Genomic DNA, 18,822 nt, shown 5'->3' with positions numbered 1-18,822 from the left:
TACAGAAGGGGATAGTAAGAAATCAGCTTCTGAAGATGCCTTGTTTCTTCATATCGGTCAGAGTATTTTTCCTGAGACTATCAGCGATGTTGCTGGATGGAAATCCGAAAAATCTGAAATAATCTGCCTTGACAACAGGAAATAATCTGACATGGATTCCGAATGTGAAATTTATATTAACGTTATATAATTTAGCTGTGAAAGACAGGATGCTTATCCCTGCCAGCTCATTTATAGTAGTTTCCCCTCCCTGCTCTCTCTCTCTCTCTCTCTCTCTCTCTCTCTCTCTCTCTCTCTCTCTCTCTCTCTCCCTCTCTCTTTCTCTAAAAATGAAAAAATTCAAATGAGCTTTACTGTTATAACTGTGTTATAGTACAATGCTCCTAAAGGACTGACTAGTATATTCAGGTGTATACATTCAGTATACATTCACATTTAAAGTGAAAAGTCTCTCTCTCTCTCTCTCTCTCTCTCTCTCTCTCTCTCTCTCTCTCTCTCTCTCTCTCTCTCGCTCTTTCTCCATCTTCCTGTTTTCGTTAATAATAATACATCTTACATCTCACAAGCCGAGAACAGCCTGGTAAATGTATTAAAGGGGCTAACCGCATGTGCATTTAAGAACATGTAGGGGGGATGTGGTAGTTCAGTGGTTGAGGTGTTCGACTACTGATCGGAAGGTCATTGCTTCGAATCCCAAGTCCATCAAGTTGCCACTGCAGGGCCCCTGAGTGAGGCCCTTAACCCTCAATTGCTCAGGTGTATAAACTGAAATAAAAAAAAATGTAAGTCACTCTGGATAAGAGTGTCTGCTAAATGCTGTAAATGTAAATGTAGATTAAATTTAATGTCTGAATATCGACTACACTACATCTAGAGTGCTGAGAAATACAGTAATCACATTGTTCACCATTGTTCACAATCAGCAGCGAGGGGCAAAACATGATAGCACCGTTTTTTATTGCCTTAACTAGATGAAAAACGTTATTGCTATTAGTACAGAAACAACACACCTACAGAGACGCTAGATTAAAACGCAGATAGGTTTCTGAGAGGTAGGACTGCGCAAGAATCCATAATTATCCATTACATGTAGGGATGCTGATCTGTAATTACTAAAAGAGAGGAGCCTGACAGATCCATCTCTATGATGTTAGCTGGCAGATAGCCACGTGGAGACTCATGTACAACTCATTAACGCACTTAGTCAGGAGAAAGGTGGACCTTCAAGCCATTAAACAGTAAGATAAGAGCAATGCAGTGAGCTAGAGGCATGCCAGGTCCTTTGGCAGGGTAGTGCACTTCCTTCCTGTCTATATTTCTAAGTAAATACCTTCAACTGTTCTGTGTCATTGACTTCCCTGGTGGGAGGAAATTGTTTGTAACCTGCACTGAAGCAGAGACTCACAGAACAATGCAGCTATTTTTAAAAAATAATTATATAATTATTGGAAAAGTCCATTATTTGTTTTCAAGAGATTACTCAAGATAGATGAATGAATAATTCGCAGTTATATTTGTTATTTTAAACAGGGTTTATTGCTGCCATGTTGTCCGTTTACTTTCCGTTTATGTCCCTTTTCTGTGTGATCAGACGACTGGATTGCATGAATGTACAACTGGATGTTGTTCCTATTAAAGTGGCCGGTGAGTGTATATGCACCAGACTACATATATATATATAGGAGGAAAAGATAGAAGGTTCACTCTCTCTCTCCATTTAGTGTCTCTCGCTCTCCTTTACTACTTCTCTTTCTCACACAGACACACACACACCCAATAGAGTCACTTTAACACTTTCTTTTGCTTAGCCTCCCTCTCTCTGAAACCCCCCCTCTCTCTGTCTCACACTCCCGCCCTCTCCCTCTTCCTCTCTCTGCCTCACTCCCAGGCGCTCACTTCATCATGTTGGCTGGAGAATGCTGCGTGCGGCCGTTCTCGCTCTGGTGCCGCAGCACCGCTCGCGCCTGGATGGCACGCTGCAGCTGAGCGCTCAGCCCGTGGAGGAAGAGCAGGAGCAGAAGCAGCAAGAGGAGGAGGAAGCTGAAGAGGAAGAGGAGGAGGAGGAAGGCTCCGGGCTCCAGGCTGGCCCCATGCCTCGGCCACAGAGAGCCTATGTGCTGGAGGAGCCGGAGGACGCGCGGGGACCCAAGTCTCAAGACTGGCTCTATGAGTCGTACTATCGCATGAGCCAGCAGCACCCGCTCATCGTCTTCCTCCTCCTCATCATCATGGGAGCGTGCGTGTCTCTCCTCGCTGTCTTCTTCGCCTCGGGACTGGTATGTGCCTTTTTCATCTTAGTAGTAGCAGAAGCTTGTCATCTGGTCAACAGGTCCTGTCACTTTGGCTTGAACCTGTCCTTTTTAATTTCATATTAACTCCAAGCCATTGACCTTGTATGACTGAACTCCTACTTTAAAAAATGTTTATAATAATAATAACGACAATCCAGAAATACTTTTGTGTCCTCGTCCTGCTCTTTGCACTTGTTATTTTCTCATTTCTCTAACATGACTGTGAAAGAGTTGTGGGGTCGAGCTTTGACATGTTTGTAGTGCACTTTAGTGTTAAAATGTTGTATCTCTCACCGTGTTTAAGTTTATACAAAAAGGGCACTTTTTATGTGCACACACGATAATAATACAGTTATACAGCTGATGTTTAGTACGAACGTTTTATTATCGTCATTAGTATCACAGAATTGGCTGTTGAGTGTGCGTATAATTGATCTAGACTCATTACACATTAACTGTAACAGATATGCAGGACTTGTTGAGTCCTGGGATAAGCAGCGGTCTGTGATTTAAATCAGAGTTATAATATTTAGTGATTTCTAATCGGTATTGATCTATTTTACTGCTCACTTGAATTAAATGCGTTGAATCCAGACATTAGAAATCATCGCTCTGTTGAAAAACAGGAATAAAACCCTTTAAAAAAAACACTATTTCGATAGTTCACAATAATGTTAATATTAGGGCATGTTGGGCATCTTATCAAAGAAAATCCATGGAAAACAAAAACCTATACAAATTTGACTTTATCTCCTTTCCTATCTTGACTGTTTTGTTTTTTATCCTTTTAACCTCCCTCCTCTAGTGCAGGAAGCTCTTTCCCTTCTGAAAAATGCTTATCTTGTGTTTCCAGAGCCAGACCACTTGTGACTCTATAGTGGCCCCTTAGAACAAAGGCGTTATTAATTCCTCCTCACTAGCGCAGTGCTTACAGAGCGCGTAATTGGAAAAGCGAATTAACATGATAAGATCAGTTGATCATTAGCTGTGTGATAAATCAGTGTGAGAGCGGGTAATCACTTAACTTGTGCATAACTTGCTTATGAAAACGAGTGAAATCATTTATCAAGACAGAGTGTAACATCGGTGGCTTAGTGGCTAGCATGTTCGCCTCACACCTCCAGGGTTGGGGGTTCGATTCCCGCCTCCACCTTGTGTGTGTGGAGTTTGCATGTTCTCCCCGTGCCTTGGGGGTTTCCTCTGGGTACTCCGGTTTCCTCCCCCGGTCCAAAGACATGCATGGTAGGTTGATTGGCATCTCTGGAAAATTGTCCATAGTGTGTGATTGCGTGAGTGAATGAGAGTGTGTGTGTGTGTGTGCCCTGCGATGGGTTGGCACTCCGTCCAGGGTGTATCCTGCCTTGATGCCCGATGTCGCCTGAGATAGGCACAGGCTCCCCGTGACCCGAGGTAGTTCGGATAAGCGGTAGAAGATGAATGAATGAGAGTGTAACATTTTTTCTGTCTCATTGTCACGTCTCGTATTTAGTGGCAGCCATGAAGTATTTGTGTTGCTCAATAAATCCTATTAGCTCATGATTATTAGCTCATAATTATTCGAGCCCAATGAGGTTTTATGGGTGAGATTTGGTTTCAAACGATCCACAGCCCTGCCTTTCTGTCCCTTTCCAATTACCTCAGACTAAAGCCATACACTTCAAACCCTTATAATGCAACACACACACACACACACACACACACTCACTCTCTGTTGACTCACTATCCGTTTTCCTTTCCGAGCTCATTTTTTTGTCCAGAGAGACAGTGCAGAAGAAGCCACTTAGCTCTTGCTCGCATCTGCATAGCTGCTAGCTTTGGAGGAGGTGTGACCGGATTGGGATTTATTGGGTTTCGCAGAGTGAGAAATCCTCCATAAACATGACCTTCTAGTGAAGGAAGTATTGCTCGTCTGAAAAACAGAGAGGATAGAGTAAAAGAGTTCAGGGTAAAGCACATGATATTTACTTATGTATAACTGTTGTTTCTTATTTCCAAGGAGGAATTATTAGAACGTACTGTACCACAAGCGATCGCATAAAGGAAGGCAGTGAGCACTTTTTAGTTTCAGTAGATGAAAGCTATCATTAGAGATTTTTTCAAAAGCCACAATCACAACAACCACATGGACGCTTCACTCTAAATCATTACAAGTCAATTACGCTGTCTCTTGGGTATTACAGTAGAAGGGAATGCGTTATACGGATTGAACAGGAACGTATTCAAAACTGTATGTATACGATACAAGTAGAGATATGAAGAAGCTTGTCAGAAAGGTTCTCAGGGCTTCTGGTTGAGAATAGAATTGTGTATTGGGATTGGAATCCTGTGTGATGCAAAAAAAGGACCCAATTCAGGTTCAAATCCAGATCAGATGTAAATATTTGGAGCAAAATTATCACCATCATCTTGCATCATCGGTGGCTTAGTGGTTAGCACGTTCGCCTCACACCTCCAGGGTTGGGGGTTCGATTCCCGCCTCCGCCTTGTGTGTGTGGAGTTTGCATGTTCTCCCCGTGCCTCTGGGGTTTCCTCCGGGTACTCCGGTTTCCTCCCCCGGTCCAAAGACATGCATGGTAGGTTGATTGGCATCTGACAATGAGAGTGTGTGTGTGCCCTGTGATGGGTTGGCACTCCGTCCAGGGTGTATCCTGCCTTGATGCCCGATGACGTCTGAGATAGGCACAGGCACAGGATAGGCACGGTAGAAAATGAATGAATGAATGATCTTGCATCATTGTAGCTAGCAAGTGTGATGAATATTAAAAGACGGTACAAGTCACCGAGTTCCATCCGTTAACAGCAGGAATGGGATTCATTGGTAAAAACATTCGGAAGTTGTCAAAGACAACAGCCTCGTTCGGTGATCTACAAAACTGTGGCAGCTTAGCGCTCCCATGTAAAAACATCTCCAAAGCTTCCATGTAAACTTCTCCAAAAGCCTTATTTTTAAGCCAGCCACATTTTTATATATTTTTTGCAGTATTTCCTTAATTAGTGATTTGTTTTCTAAAACAGAAGGCACTGCCTTTGATATGTTGCTGGTCCTGCTGAGACTTTCTAGCTGTTGAACAGCACCGGTGCGAACATCTGCTCAAAAATCCACCAAAATCAGCAGTCGGTGAGAATCAGAGCAAACAAACAAATTCAAACCCTAAACCCTGTATTAAACAAAATGATCACCGTTTATATATCATAATATTTACAGAACAACATCATTCAACTTTATTTGTACTGATGCACCTGGAACTATATCTGAAATTTAAGCACAGCATGCAAATTTACAGAGCATCACGTTTGCCTTAAAAAGCCTCCGTAGATTCGGATTGGTTTGCAAACACACAAATACACTAACGTCATTAATCCATGCAAAACATCCAACCTCTCACCCACACACTGAGGAAACTCAACCTGGGGCAGCAAGTCAGATACAGCTTCATACTGTCGGAAACTGTGGATGTGAGAAAGTATCTGTATGGTGATGCGTTTTCAATACCTGTTCTACAAACCCTCTGTTCGACATACATCTTTACATGTATGATTAATTCATCTGGGAACCTAAAGAGAGATGGAATCCAGTCCAAACAAGTTTTTGTTCAGGGGTCAAACAGTGATTCTGGTGGTTCTGGGATTCTCTGAGTCACTTGTTCAAAACCTTTTAACACTGAAACTTAAATCAGATGAGCTCTGTATCAGTTTCTTGTTTGTTTTTTTATTTTTTTTTTTACAATTAAAAGTCATAGCATATGATTTTTTATTTTTATTTAAATTAAACCATTCAGGGGGGGCACGGTGGCTTAGTGGTTATCACGTTCGCCTCACACCTCCAGGGTTGGGGGTTCGATTCCCGCCTCCACCTTGTGTGTGTGGAGTTTGCATGTTCTCCCCGTGCCTCGGGGGTTTCCTCCGGGTACTCCGGTTTCCTCCCCCGGTCCAAAGACATGCATGGTAGGTTGATTGGCATCTCTGGAAAATTGTCCCTAGTGTGTGATTGCGTGAGTGAATGAGAGTGTGTGTGTGCCCTGCGATGGGTTGGCACTCCGTCCAGGGTGTATCCTGCCTTGATGCCCGATGACGCCTGAGATAGGTACAGGCTCCCCGTGACCCGAGGTAGTTCGGATAAGCGGTAGAAAATGAATGAGTGAGAGAGTAAACCATTCAGTAAGTCCTGATATCCTGTGGATGGGACTGGAGTCACTCTGGAATAGAAAACACCCACCATGCTAGAAGGGTTTCGTCATTAACTGAAGAAGCACTTTGTTTTTTGTTTCCTTGTGTTTCTGTGCATTACAGCTTTATCACAATGTTTATATCTCGCTGCTGTGATATATCTGCTGTTGCAGGTGTGTATGTATCTGCGCTTGCATTTGTGGAAGCTGTGTGTTGGATGCACTGAACGCGGGTGAACGCTGCCTGTTTATCACCAGGGGACTCTTGAGCAGACTTTAATCCTCAGCACATGAGAGATGCATGTGGCGTCATGTGGCGAAGGTGTTAATGGGCTCCGGTTACTCCCACTCTACACCCACGCATGCAAGGTGCAGGATTAAAAATATCCTAGCAGGGGAAAAAAAAAAACACAAGTGTTTCCTTTTCAGGTTTTCTCTCATACACAGATGATAAATAATAGAGAGAGAGAGAGAGAGAGAGAGAGAGAGAGAAGACAGGCTCAATGTGTTTGCGTGTTACAGCTTGAGTCTGTGAAGTTTCGAACTGCTGACACTGGGTGACATTTTTCACATTCTTGTCCCATCAGCAGCTCTGTGGAGGTTTCCAAAACCACACACACCCACGCACAGCCATACACATACACACACATGCACACACACGGCCCAAATAGATAAAGCAGATGAACAGGAAGGACCTCTGTTGTTATAAAGCGCCTGCTTTTGTGACTGCAGGAAAATGGGGTTTAAATGGATTTAAATGAGCTCGAATGCCTAATTAGCTGTGTACACGTCCGCGGTTAGTGGAGCGGTGGCAGGATGATGAGCAAGCACTCTTGCAGCTTTAACTTTAACCCAGACAAACAGCAGGGACAGAGCTCAAAAGAGGGAGACTGGTGCTTTAGGGCTAATCATGCAATCAGTGAGTGAGAGCGCTAATTGGACTTTGATATGCGTGTTTAGCATATTCATACATGCGCCGGAAAAGCAGGTTCAATGCTGTGAATGAGTGTTCGAATCTGTGCTGGTTTGTATCCTGCAAAGCTGTAGGAGTTCCTCAGGATCTTCATTAAGATGCAGCGCGTGTGCAGTTTTCCTGAGTCCACTCGCTCCCCAGGGTGTCTCGTCTTACATCTGGTGACCCACTCGGTCTTAATGATGCTCTTTTCAACTGGTTACCTGAGAACAACTTCTTAATGAGTACTAAATAATCATTTCACATGGATCCTACACACAATGTTTTACCCAGGGAAAGTTCTCCGTATTCTATATTACACATTGACTTATTTTCTGGTGGGCAAATTTCTTATTATTGATCATTAAAATGATTATTAATAGATTATAATATAATATGTTTGTATGAAGTTCACACCTCCGATTAGACAATGTTTTCTATCAGCATCTAGACCACCACTTAAAACACAAAAAAAAAGGATAGAAAATGCTGAATAAGGATAAATTTTTTTCTTTGCTGTCAAATGTAATATGATGAAACAATAAAAGAATGTTATGTTTTTGTTTAGTTAAACACTAATATATTGACGTAAGAATGAAAAAGCATTGAAATAAACATCTAAGCGATCTCCATTCTCACCAACTGCAAGTCATTTATGCAATCAGCCAATCATTTGGCAGCATTGCAGTGCCACAGGACTGAGATCAGTGAGATGCTTTTCTGCTCAACGCGACTGTACCGAGTGGTTATTTGAGTTACCGGTACCTTACTGTCAGTTCATTCTCATCTCCTCTCACTGTTTTTATTTGGTGTTGTTTCTTTCATTGCTTTTGTTCAAACTCTATGTAATTGCATGTAAAAATTCCAGGAGATCAGCGGTTTCTGAAACCGGCCCATCTATCTCCAGTCTCTGAGATTACACTTTTCACCATTCTGATTAGACCGTTCGCCTCACACCTCCAGGGTCGGGGTTCGATTCCCGCCTCCACCTTGTGTGTGTGGAGTTTGCATGTTCTCCCCGTGCCTCGGGGGTTTCCTCCGGGTACTCCGGTTTCCTCCCCCGGTCCAAAGACATGCATGGTAGGTTGATTGGCATCTCTGGAAAATTGTCCCTAGTGTGTGATTGTGTGAGTGAATGAGTGTGTGTGCCCTGCGATGGCCCGAGGTAGTTCGGATAAGCGGTAGAAGATGAATGAATGAATGAATGAATGATTAGACCGGCTTAGTGTTAAGCACGTTGCTTCACACTTCTGGGTTAGGAGGTTCGATTTCACTCTGCATATGTAGAGTTTGTATGTTCTCCCGTGCTTCAGGGGTTTCCTCCAGGTTCTCCAGTGTAAGGCTGATTGGCATTGCCTGTGGTGTATAAGTGTATCACTGTGCCTTGTGATGGGTTGGTTCCAGCACGTTGTGCCTTGAATCCCCTGGGATATACCCCAGGCTCCCTGTGACCCTGTGTTGGATCAGCGGTACAGAAAATGGATGGCTATCTGGATGAATCAGTACTTTGTTTTTCTTTCTCAGAGACCCACAGCCTCGTGCTGTAGTGATACATTCCTCTTGAGGAGAAAGATTTTGTATATTTTAACCCACACACCGGCAGAAGAAAAATGGAATGACGTGAAAAGAGAGAAAGGGTGGAAAGGTCACGTTGGCCTCTGGATGTTCGTACACACGCTCTCCTGCCTCCTGGATGTATAGATGTTACCAGCGCAAGCTGTGGAACGGTTTTACGGTTTTCTATCTGGGCTTATAACAGTATGGATCCGCAGCATCCTGCTGTAAATCCTGTTCTAACCCGATAGGCTTCAAAGCAATTTTTGCACCTTCTTCTTTTTATTTCCTTCATATTTTATCTCACTGTATAGAATTTTTTTTTTCATATTTTATCGATCTGTTTTTCTCTTTTGTAGCTAATTGGGCATTTCTAATAACTAACAGATCACAAACAATGACCTGAAGCCTACAGTAGACTAATCCAATCAAAAACACATTTGGATTTGGTTAAATAGCCTCTTTTGTCTCCGGCTAAAATCAGTCTCTGTAGGGAAAAATATCCAGTTTTGAAAGCATTATATATGTGAGATCGTGAGCATTGTGGACTCTATCGGATTAAACCTTTAAACTCTGCTTATTATTCGGTGAAACTAATAGGAAAAGTTTCTTACAGTGTGTATAGTTCTTGGAAGTAAAGTGTCTATGTGTATTAAATATTCCTCTGGTGCAATGTCATTTTTATATTGTATGTTTGTCTATTGAGGGGGCACGGTGGCTTAGTGGTTAGCACGTTCGCCTCACACCTCCAGGGTTGAGGGTTCGATTCCCACCTCCACCTTGTGTGTGTGGAGTTTGCATGTTCTCCCCGTGCCTCGGGGGTTTCCTCCGGGTACTCCAGTTTCCTCCCCCGGTCCAAAGACATGCATGGTAGGTTGATTGGCATCTCTGGAAAAACTGTCCATAGTGTGTGAGTGCGTGAGTGAATGAGAGTGTGTGTGTGCCCTGCGATGGGTTGGCACTCCGTCCAGGGTGTATCCTGCCTTGATGCCCGATGACGCCTGAGATAGGCACAGGCTCCCCGTGACCCGAGGTAGTTCGGATAAGCGGTAATGAATGAATGAATGAATGAATGTTTGTCTATTGGTGCGTTTGTTTTTTCATCTCCTGACATCTTGTAATCAGCTTCTGCTTTTCTGCTTAATTCTTCAGCATAATGGGATAAGGGGGCATCAGTAGTAAAACACAGCAGGTATTTGGCACCATTAACAGCTTTAATTTATGCTTTCTTTTTTTTTCACTACTGTTTCTGAGCAAATATGTGACTATGTGACCTTAACACTATTTTTAATTATTTTTTAAAAAACAGAATTACTTTACCTTTAATGTTTCTTTGATTACTCAAACCCTGTTAAGCACTTTGGTTAGGAGTTTGCAATCAAATTCAGTCATTTACCTGAGCTTATCTCCCTGCTCTCTCTCTCTCTCTTTCTCTCTCTCACACTCTTCAGGCCATGGAGGACCACGTAGCCTTCCTCATCACTGTGCCCACTACACTGGCCATCTTCCTCTCCATCTTCATCCTAGTCTGCATCGAATCTGTCTTCAAGAAGCTCCTCCGTCTCTTTTCCCTGCTCATCTGGGGCTGCCTGGTTGCCATGGGTTACCTTTTCATGTTCTCCGGAGGGATCGTCTGTCCCTGGGACCAGGTGAGAGCAGAGAGCCGGTGCGACGTGCCTTTATCACTTTATCTGTCATTACACGTATCTCAAACCACATAAAAAAAAACATGTTGGTTAGTGTGGGTGAAGTTTTCTGGTTTCTACTCATGTCTTTTCCAGTCACAGTGAATTGTAACATATTGCCAATCCATGAGTATAAGTAAAGTGCTTGAGGATTACACATCACATGGCTGCACCTACTGTATTACTGTAATTATAAAAATGAAAATCGCACTGTCGCTATTTTCTCTCGCTCCTGCTCTCAGCCTCTCTGTCGTCCCCCAAACCCTCGGCACGTTCTCGTCCTCTTCATTTTTGCAGCTACTCATTTAGCTGTTACCAGCCTCACATAAGCACTGAAACACTTTTAGCTGCACATTTCATCATGCATGAGTTGCCTTGTGTGTTTATACCTGAACAATCCGCTGCCAAAAATGAACATTAATTACTGTATATAGCTGTGAATGAAGCAGTTTTATTCAGGACTGAACATGACTCTAACCGAACATGACTCATCTAATGGAACATACTGTATATCTATATATCCGAAATAAACGGTCTCGATGGATGTACATGCACATGCACAATGTATATAGCTTGCTCATTAGGCATACGTTTAAACGTCTAATTTATATCTTGAATTTATATATTTATGTACAGCTGCTTTCTAATGACATCCTTTGTTATAAGCTCTACACAAATTGACCTGAATCTGATTCAGTAGATGACTAACTGTCACACTAGCTTGTGCTCTGGATTTTTTTTTTAGACACCATAAATCTGTTTTTTTTTTTCCCCCCACACACAGGGACGGTGCATGCAACTCCGGCACCGAAGAATGAAACACAAAAGCAATACCTGATATCCATACGCATAAATCATATAAACTTCCAAGATTTCCAGTGCATGATTTGATACGAAAATACCGCTTTTTAACACGGTCACTCAAATAACCCTGGTTCACACAAGTCTCTCACTGTGCACTGCTTCTTTGTTATTTGCGTCAGCACATGACACATGAGTTTTATTTTTATTTTTTCAAAATCTATTCACACCATTGTGAAAGTGCTCGCCTCACAGTACTGCCATTAGCACGCTCCAACATAGCATAACGATTTTGAACATTAAGGACACAAACACTGTCGATGTGACGTCATCAGTCAGTTTCACAATATTTCTAAAAAAAAAAAAAAATACAGGAAATAAAAATGAAGAGATTGAAGAATCTGCATGAAATTTGCATGCTTTCGGTTACAACATGAATACATGACTTGTAGGATATACTGTATAATGTAAATATTCCACAGCGGTGAAGGTGTTCGGGTATATTGTAGATTTTTATTGCCTCCACCACCACCGGGGGAAAAAAACGAGTGAACATTTATAGGAAGTCACAGCAAGGTCAGATGTCTGAAGAAGTTTTTTCCCTTAAACCTTTGCTTTACATGTGTACTTGTACATTAATATATTGAAACAGCATCAGGAATATCTTAGCTTTGTTAGCAGCTTGCTAGTAATCTTAGCTAGCTGGTTGTTTTAAAGATTTAGCCAAGTTCTAAGAGGATAAGTAATTCAAACAAACATCTATCAAGCCAGCTAATATTAGGCCAGCTGTTGGAGAGATAAAATCAAGTTTGGTTCAGGTTTGGTCACAGGCTAGCTAACAGTGACATAGAAAGTTGTAGCAGGGTCTTTCAATGTTAATCAGAATGAGCTAAAGCTATTATTGTGATCAGTAGGCGAACAAGGGGAATAGATTTACCCTGGATGAAGTGTCTTTGAACTTATCAGCTAGTTCCAATATAAATACGCACCAGCTCTTAATCTTGCATCATGCTAGCATTCTCATTTACATATCAATTTCAGTTTCCGAGTGTTATAGATCAGAATTCAAGCAAATTGATGCCACGTGGTCGTAAATGGTGATACTCCTCTCCATGTTCTGTTGTCTTTCAAGCTTGAAGTGGGTTAATGTCCTTCTTAAAACGTTGACCTTGTGTTAGGGTTAGGGTTAGGGTTAGGGTTAGGTTTTTTTAATGCAAGAGTTTCTTACTCATGATTATATGACGGTTGTTCAGGGAAACAGTTTCCAGCTATATTTAAATCGGGTACATCCTTTACGTCACATCTAATTTTCTCTTTTCTCTTCATTTGTTTTTCCACTTTCTCTCAATTTCAGTCTTACTTGCAGGAATATTTATACCTGTTGGCGCTGCATTATTAAAAAGCTCAACTGACGTCTTCTCTCTCTCTCTCTCTCTGCTCCTTTCTTTCTCTAACCCTTTATCACCAAAATTACTCTTTCCCCCCCACACTCCACTAAGCATACACTGCATTCAAAGTAAGCCAGCTTCATCAGGTGGCACTCTGAAGTGCTGTGGCGCTCACATAGCCCTTAGCGAGCTCTTTAGCTTATCATAGCCGGCACCTGGAAGCTGTGGTTTTGTTCACAGGGGATATTTACCACCATTCAAGAGGCTTTAGAATTTCTGTTGGAAGCGTAAATGACATAATGGACGAAATTGTGACACGGCTCCATTGGCAAGTCAGCATGCAGGTGGAAACACAATGGCGAGGTAATTGTGGCTCGGTGGCCCAGTTACCTTTGTGCCTATGTTTAGCAAGGAAGAGACCAGAGGTAGAAGTCTAATGATTTACAATTAATTGTTCTGTAGCAGGGGGCACGGTGGCTTAGTGGTTAGAACGTTCGCCTCACACCTCCAGGGTTGGGGGTTCGATTCCCGCCTCCGCCTTGTGTGTGTGGAGTTTGCATGTTCTCCCCGTGCCTCGTGGGTTTCCTCCGGGTACTCCGGTTTCCTCCCCCGGTCCAAAGACATGCATGGTAGGTTGATTGGCATCTCTAGAAAATTGTCCGTAGTGTCCGTAGTGTGTGAGTGTGTGAGTGAATGAGAGAGTGTGTGTGCCCTGTGATGGGTTGGCACTCCGTCCAGGGTGTATCCTGCCTTGATGCCCCGATGACACCTGAGATGGCACAGGCTCCCCGTGACCCGAGGTAGTTCGGATAAGCGGTAAAAAATGAGTGAGTGAGAGTGAGTGAGACAGCAGTTCTGTTCAGAAGATTCACAAGATATACAGTATAAGGATGTTTTATATCTACTGAATCTCAAGAATAATGCACAGGATGAGTGTTTGTACCTGATGAGTGTTTGTACCACACTGCTGCATACTCATCTGTACATACCTGTGGTGGAGTAAATAAGAATGATGGTCAAAATGTGCTTCTGCCATGCTAGATGACATGCTACAACACCGATCTGCCCACATGGCTATTTCTGCACGATTGAGGTGCCCTTGAGCAAGGCACCGAACCCCCCCCAATTGCTCCCCGGGCGCCGCAGCATAAATGGCTGCCCACTGCTCCGGGTGTGTGTTCACGGTGTGTGTGTGTTCACTGCTGTGTGTGTGTTCACTTTGGATGGGTTAAATGCAGAGAATGAATTCTGAGTATGGGTCACCGTACTTAGCCGTATGTCACGTCACTTCACTTCACTTCACTTTACTTCACTTTCCACTACTAGCTCTAAGATTCTTAGGATTTAGATGGAATTGTCATTCTATCTTGAAATACACTATATGGCCTAAATTACTGTACAGTATGAGGTTCTTTATGAAACTGTTGCAACAAGGTTGAAAGCACAGAATTTTCCAGAATGTCTTCATATGCTGTAGCAATACAATTTCCATTCAGTGGAACTAAGAGGCTCAAACACTGTTCCAGCATGACAGCAAAGCCCCTGTGCTCCATGAAGACATGGTGTGTTATGGTTGGTGTAGAAGATATGGAGTGGTCCTGCCTCTGACTCAACCCCAATGAACACCTTTCAGATGAACTGGAACTGGAGCCTCAACAACTTGCCAACATCAGTGTCTGATCTCACTAATGCTGTTAGAGACGAATGAGCAAACACAAATCCCACAGCCACACTCCATCATAATGGAAAGCTTTCAGAGAAGAGAAGAGTGAAGTTGAAGAAGGAATAAATTTGGAATAGGGGAGACAACTACTGTACATATGGGTTTGATGGTTAGTGGTGCACAAACTTTTGACCATATAGTGTAATTGTTCTTTAATATCTCAGATTGTAAATGTCTATTTATATGTACATATTATATATGCAGCGTAGTGTAAATGGTATGTGTTATGTTATTAAAGCAATCTTGTTGCAGTTACCAAGAGTGCTTTTCCCTCAACCTGGCCATCGCTCATGAGAAAGATCATCACGCTGTTTCACATACTTCTTCTGCCGCTGCTACGCTAACATCCATAGGCAATGCGCTAATTACGTGCAGTTGACCTGCCAAATGAACAGCGCATACACACGACAGCCATCAAAGTTAAAAGCAAGTATAACCTCGGCCTCGCTAGACGTTGATCGACTGCTTGCTACACAAGTCGAGAGTCGTAATAAACCTACAGGCGATATTTCAGCTTTTCATGCTGTCACTCTTCATAATTTCATTGCTCCAGCAAAGATGACAGGACCTAGGTGTACAGACAAGGGCTCGACACTGTAAGCAGCATTTTCTCCAGGCAGCATGTCTTCGTCTGAGCCACTTAGACACAGCTTCTTTAAAAGAGCTTTTTCGTGTTGTTTTTACAAAAGTGGCCATAATCAAACCCTTTAATCAAGAGAAGCATGGGAAGTGGATGTGACCCACCGAACTCCAATCAGTCGAGACAAACACGGAGCATATAAACATACACAGGCTCTTTTTTATTCACTCCTTTCAGTTAGAACGGTTCTTTAATCAATGGATCCTCCTATGGATCCTAATGTAGCTAGTCAGATAGAGACTAGAGACAGAATTACATCAACTTAACTTTACTGTTATTTGCTCTTGCTGACATCAAACTTGAAGAGAACACAAGTTTACTTGATTGCTGTTCTCGCATTTCACTCTCATTTTGTTTCTTCGTGTCCAGATGGATAAAACATTAACATGCGCTGTAAAATGAGGCAGGGGGAGGCGGGGCCTTGCGTAATTTGCGGGGCTCTACGCAACTTGCGTAGTGAGCGTATAGGGCAGATCGGCTCTGAGCTTATGAATGTATGCTTCACAGACTTCCTTAATAACCAACTGGCTTTTAAATCATTCTTTAAACCAATTTGCACATTTCAGATATTTACAGTCTAAATCTCCTGATCTGTAAAATTCTCAAATAATGTAGTTATATCCTGAAAGCAGGTGAAATATCTACAGTGTCTAAACCTTTCTAAGATCTGATCTCAACCCATCTTAGAAACATTTCCGATTCATTTTGTATTCATATTCATAATCCACGCCACAATTTCTCCTTAAACTTTCATTCCTTTTTTCTTCTCGGACCAAAAATAGACCAGCTCACAGTCAGACACTTATCTCTGATTAAGTTTTATAACACTCCTCAGGCTTTCGTTAATTATGAGCTAAAATTATAATCATACTTTTAATATTTGATGACTTAACTAGACAGGATTCATGATATTTTGAGACGGCGATCTTCTCGGCTGCTCTGATTAATGTTTTTCGGTACATTTACATTTCCAATGAAGGATCACGGTGTGAATGTGTGAATGTTTAGATGGGATATGATATGAGATGCTGATGATGAACACTAGTACATGTGCGTTTTATGTTTAATGAGCGTTTCTCTGTATGTGAAAACTCTCTAACTCTACAGTTAAGACCCTGCTGTAAGATGTTCTACATGGTGCACAGGGGAACAGATTCTTAGATTAGATGAGTCAGATTTGAACAATTTCACTCCAGGACAAAAAAAAAACAAGCCATGAGATCTTTTAATCACAAAGAACAAACTTTATGTTAATTCACCAAACCGAGCTCTGAGCAGTCTGTCTGTCACTCCAAGACTCTATTAAAACAAACGCACTGCCGTCTTTATTTATTTGTTTGTTTGTTTGTTTGTTTTGTTTGTTTATAAATTTTTGCATCATTCTTTACTTGTTTATAATCTTTTTCATTTCTATCTCTGTCTATTTTTTTTTTTGTCTATACATTTATGGCACTTATTTCTTCTTTTTTCAACTTTTAATTGTTGCTTCCGTCTTTTTTGGTATATTTTAACTAATAGACACAATTCCATGTACCTTTATCTATCTATCTATCTATCTATCTATCTATCTATCTATCTATCTATCTATCTAAATTTTAGAGCAAATGACTTGCTTCATTCTTTACTTCTTTATAACATTTTATATATATATTTATTTTTTATTTCTACTTCTTTCTTTCTTTCTTTCTTTCTTTCTTTCTTTCTTTCGTAATTTAATTTCTAATTCTTTAAAATATATTATACTAAAAATATTTCTTTCTTCTTCTTCTTCTTCTTCTTCTTCTTCTTCTTCTTCTTATTATTATTATTATTATTATTATTATTATTATGATTATTATTATTATTATTTTATGATTTTTTTTTACCTGCTTTTACCTCTCGATCATTTCCAGCCCCCTGCATGCACAGTGTTTTCTCCTGGTGATGTTTTATTGCAGGAGATTGCGTTAGGTGAGTCAGAAACCGTACTGTCTGCTCTTCCTCAGGAATAATGGACGGGAACTCTATTTTCAAACAAAGTCTATTTTTCTGTAACTCATGTATCATATATCAATAAGCGTAATGTGTGTGTCTCAATGAGGCAGACTCTTGATAATGAGACTGTCTCTGTATCTGCGTTTATTGATTTCCTGTGCTGTGCGTTTGGCAGATGATCAAAGTGGTGGCTCAACATTTTCCTATTCACTACCAAACTCTAAATAAATATCAGGCGCTGTGCCTTCTCTAGCGATACCCAGTGACTCGGTGAAGGAAAAGCCCAGGCAAAAAGAGCCGATTATAGCTGAGGCGGCTGAATCAGGTTTCATCTCACTCGCCTCAAAAAGACAGATTGACAATTCGAAGCGGGAGTTTCTGTATTTCATTAAGTCCTGAGTTTAAGCTGCGACCGACGGCTGGGGTTACGAGAGGTCAGTGTGGTAACTGTGTCCAGGCATCACGTATCAGTGGTCCAGCAAAATGTCTGCTCCAGCATTTCTTTATAAGGCAACATAAAGCATGTGTACAACTGTCACCATCAACCACATCATCTGACACTACTGCAAATCAAGCAGCGTAAAAACACAGCAAATAGATTCATATCAAAGATTTTTGTGTGTGTGTGTGTGTGTGTGTGTGTGTAAGCAAGCTTTAACGTTTAACCTAGATTTGATTTGAAACCTAGAAAAGTCTTTGACTTTTTGTCTGATTGTGTGACATATTAAGCCTGGAAGAACTGAGGAAATTGATTCTTTTGATTCGTTTGCCATTTTGATTCAAAACATACCTTCATTCACTGCTCAGTAATAAAGCGACGGGAAAAATGAACAATCATTAACTTGTAAAGTCACAGAGCACAGAGAACATGACGCTTAATTATTAACCTTTAGAAAAATGACTAGATTTTATTTATCATTCATTCATTCATCTTCTACCGCTTATCTGAACTACCTCGGGTCACGGGGAGCCTGTGCCTATCTCAGGCGTCATCGGGCATCAAGGCAGGATACACCCTGGACGGAGTGCCAACCCATCGCAGGGCAAGATTTTATTTAGTTATATAAATAAAATGTTTAGCACATTTTGCATTCTTTTCTTTTTTGTTCACATTTCTGAAGAACTTAGTTTGCACCGAAGGACAGATCGGTATTTCGGGTTACTTCCTGCAGTCAGAGACGAATCACTTTCTCACTGTAATCAGACCAACGCTACCTCGATCACACCTTCTCAGAGTGGTTGTTTCGATCTGTACCTGAGTTTGAATTGTTGTGTTCTCAACAGCACAAAGGGGGATCGACACCAGGGTTCAGTTCAAACCGACTAAACAGCGCATGAGCGAAAGCATCATGAGTGCTTCAGGGGATGTTGTAAGACCTGCTGCTGTAATCTTTAAGACTCTTCTGTGCTCTTATTCCCAATGTGTTCATACCGTCCGTGACCGTTTGCACCGTCAATCACTTCTGTTAACTGCAATTTTATTTATTTATTTATGTGTTTATGTACCAATCACTCCTTAAAGGGGAAATATAAAATGATCTATATCACAAACCTCGCTCTCTTTTCTCTGCTCCAGGTTACAGAGCATTTTAAGGTATTTTATTGTTTATTGTTTTTTGTTTTTTTTTTTTACTTATAACTGTTTTAT

The 18,822-nt window shown here is 41.5% G+C and overlaps 1 protein-coding gene across 1 annotated transcript in view; it reads left to right on the top strand.

Annotated features, from left to right (window-relative positions):
• Positions 1-1,306: 1,306 nt before the first annotated feature.
• adcy2b (adenylate cyclase 2b (brain)) overlaps positions 1,307-18,822 on the top strand; it is a 58,470-nt gene continuing 40,954 nt past the window's right edge. Inside the window, exons 1-3 of the mRNA XM_060865622.1 lie at positions 1,307-1,322; positions 1,889-2,276; positions 10,415-10,612. Of these exons, the coding sequence (XP_060721605.1) occupies positions 1,917-2,276; positions 10,415-10,612 (558 nt within the window). The 5' untranslated portion in view covers positions 1,307-1,322; positions 1,889-1,916. The remainder of the gene's footprint in view (positions 1,323-1,888; positions 2,277-10,414; positions 10,613-18,822) is intronic.

The sequence above is a fragment of the Tachysurus vachellii genome, chromosome 3 (assembly GCF_030014155.1).
Source record: "Tachysurus vachellii isolate PV-2020 chromosome 3, HZAU_Pvac_v1, whole genome shotgun sequence".
Taxonomy (NCBI): domain Eukaryota; kingdom Metazoa; phylum Chordata; class Actinopteri; order Siluriformes; family Bagridae; genus Tachysurus; species Tachysurus vachellii.
The sequence above is the reverse complement of the archived record's forward strand: the minus strand, read 5'-3'. Positions and strand labels throughout refer to the sequence as shown.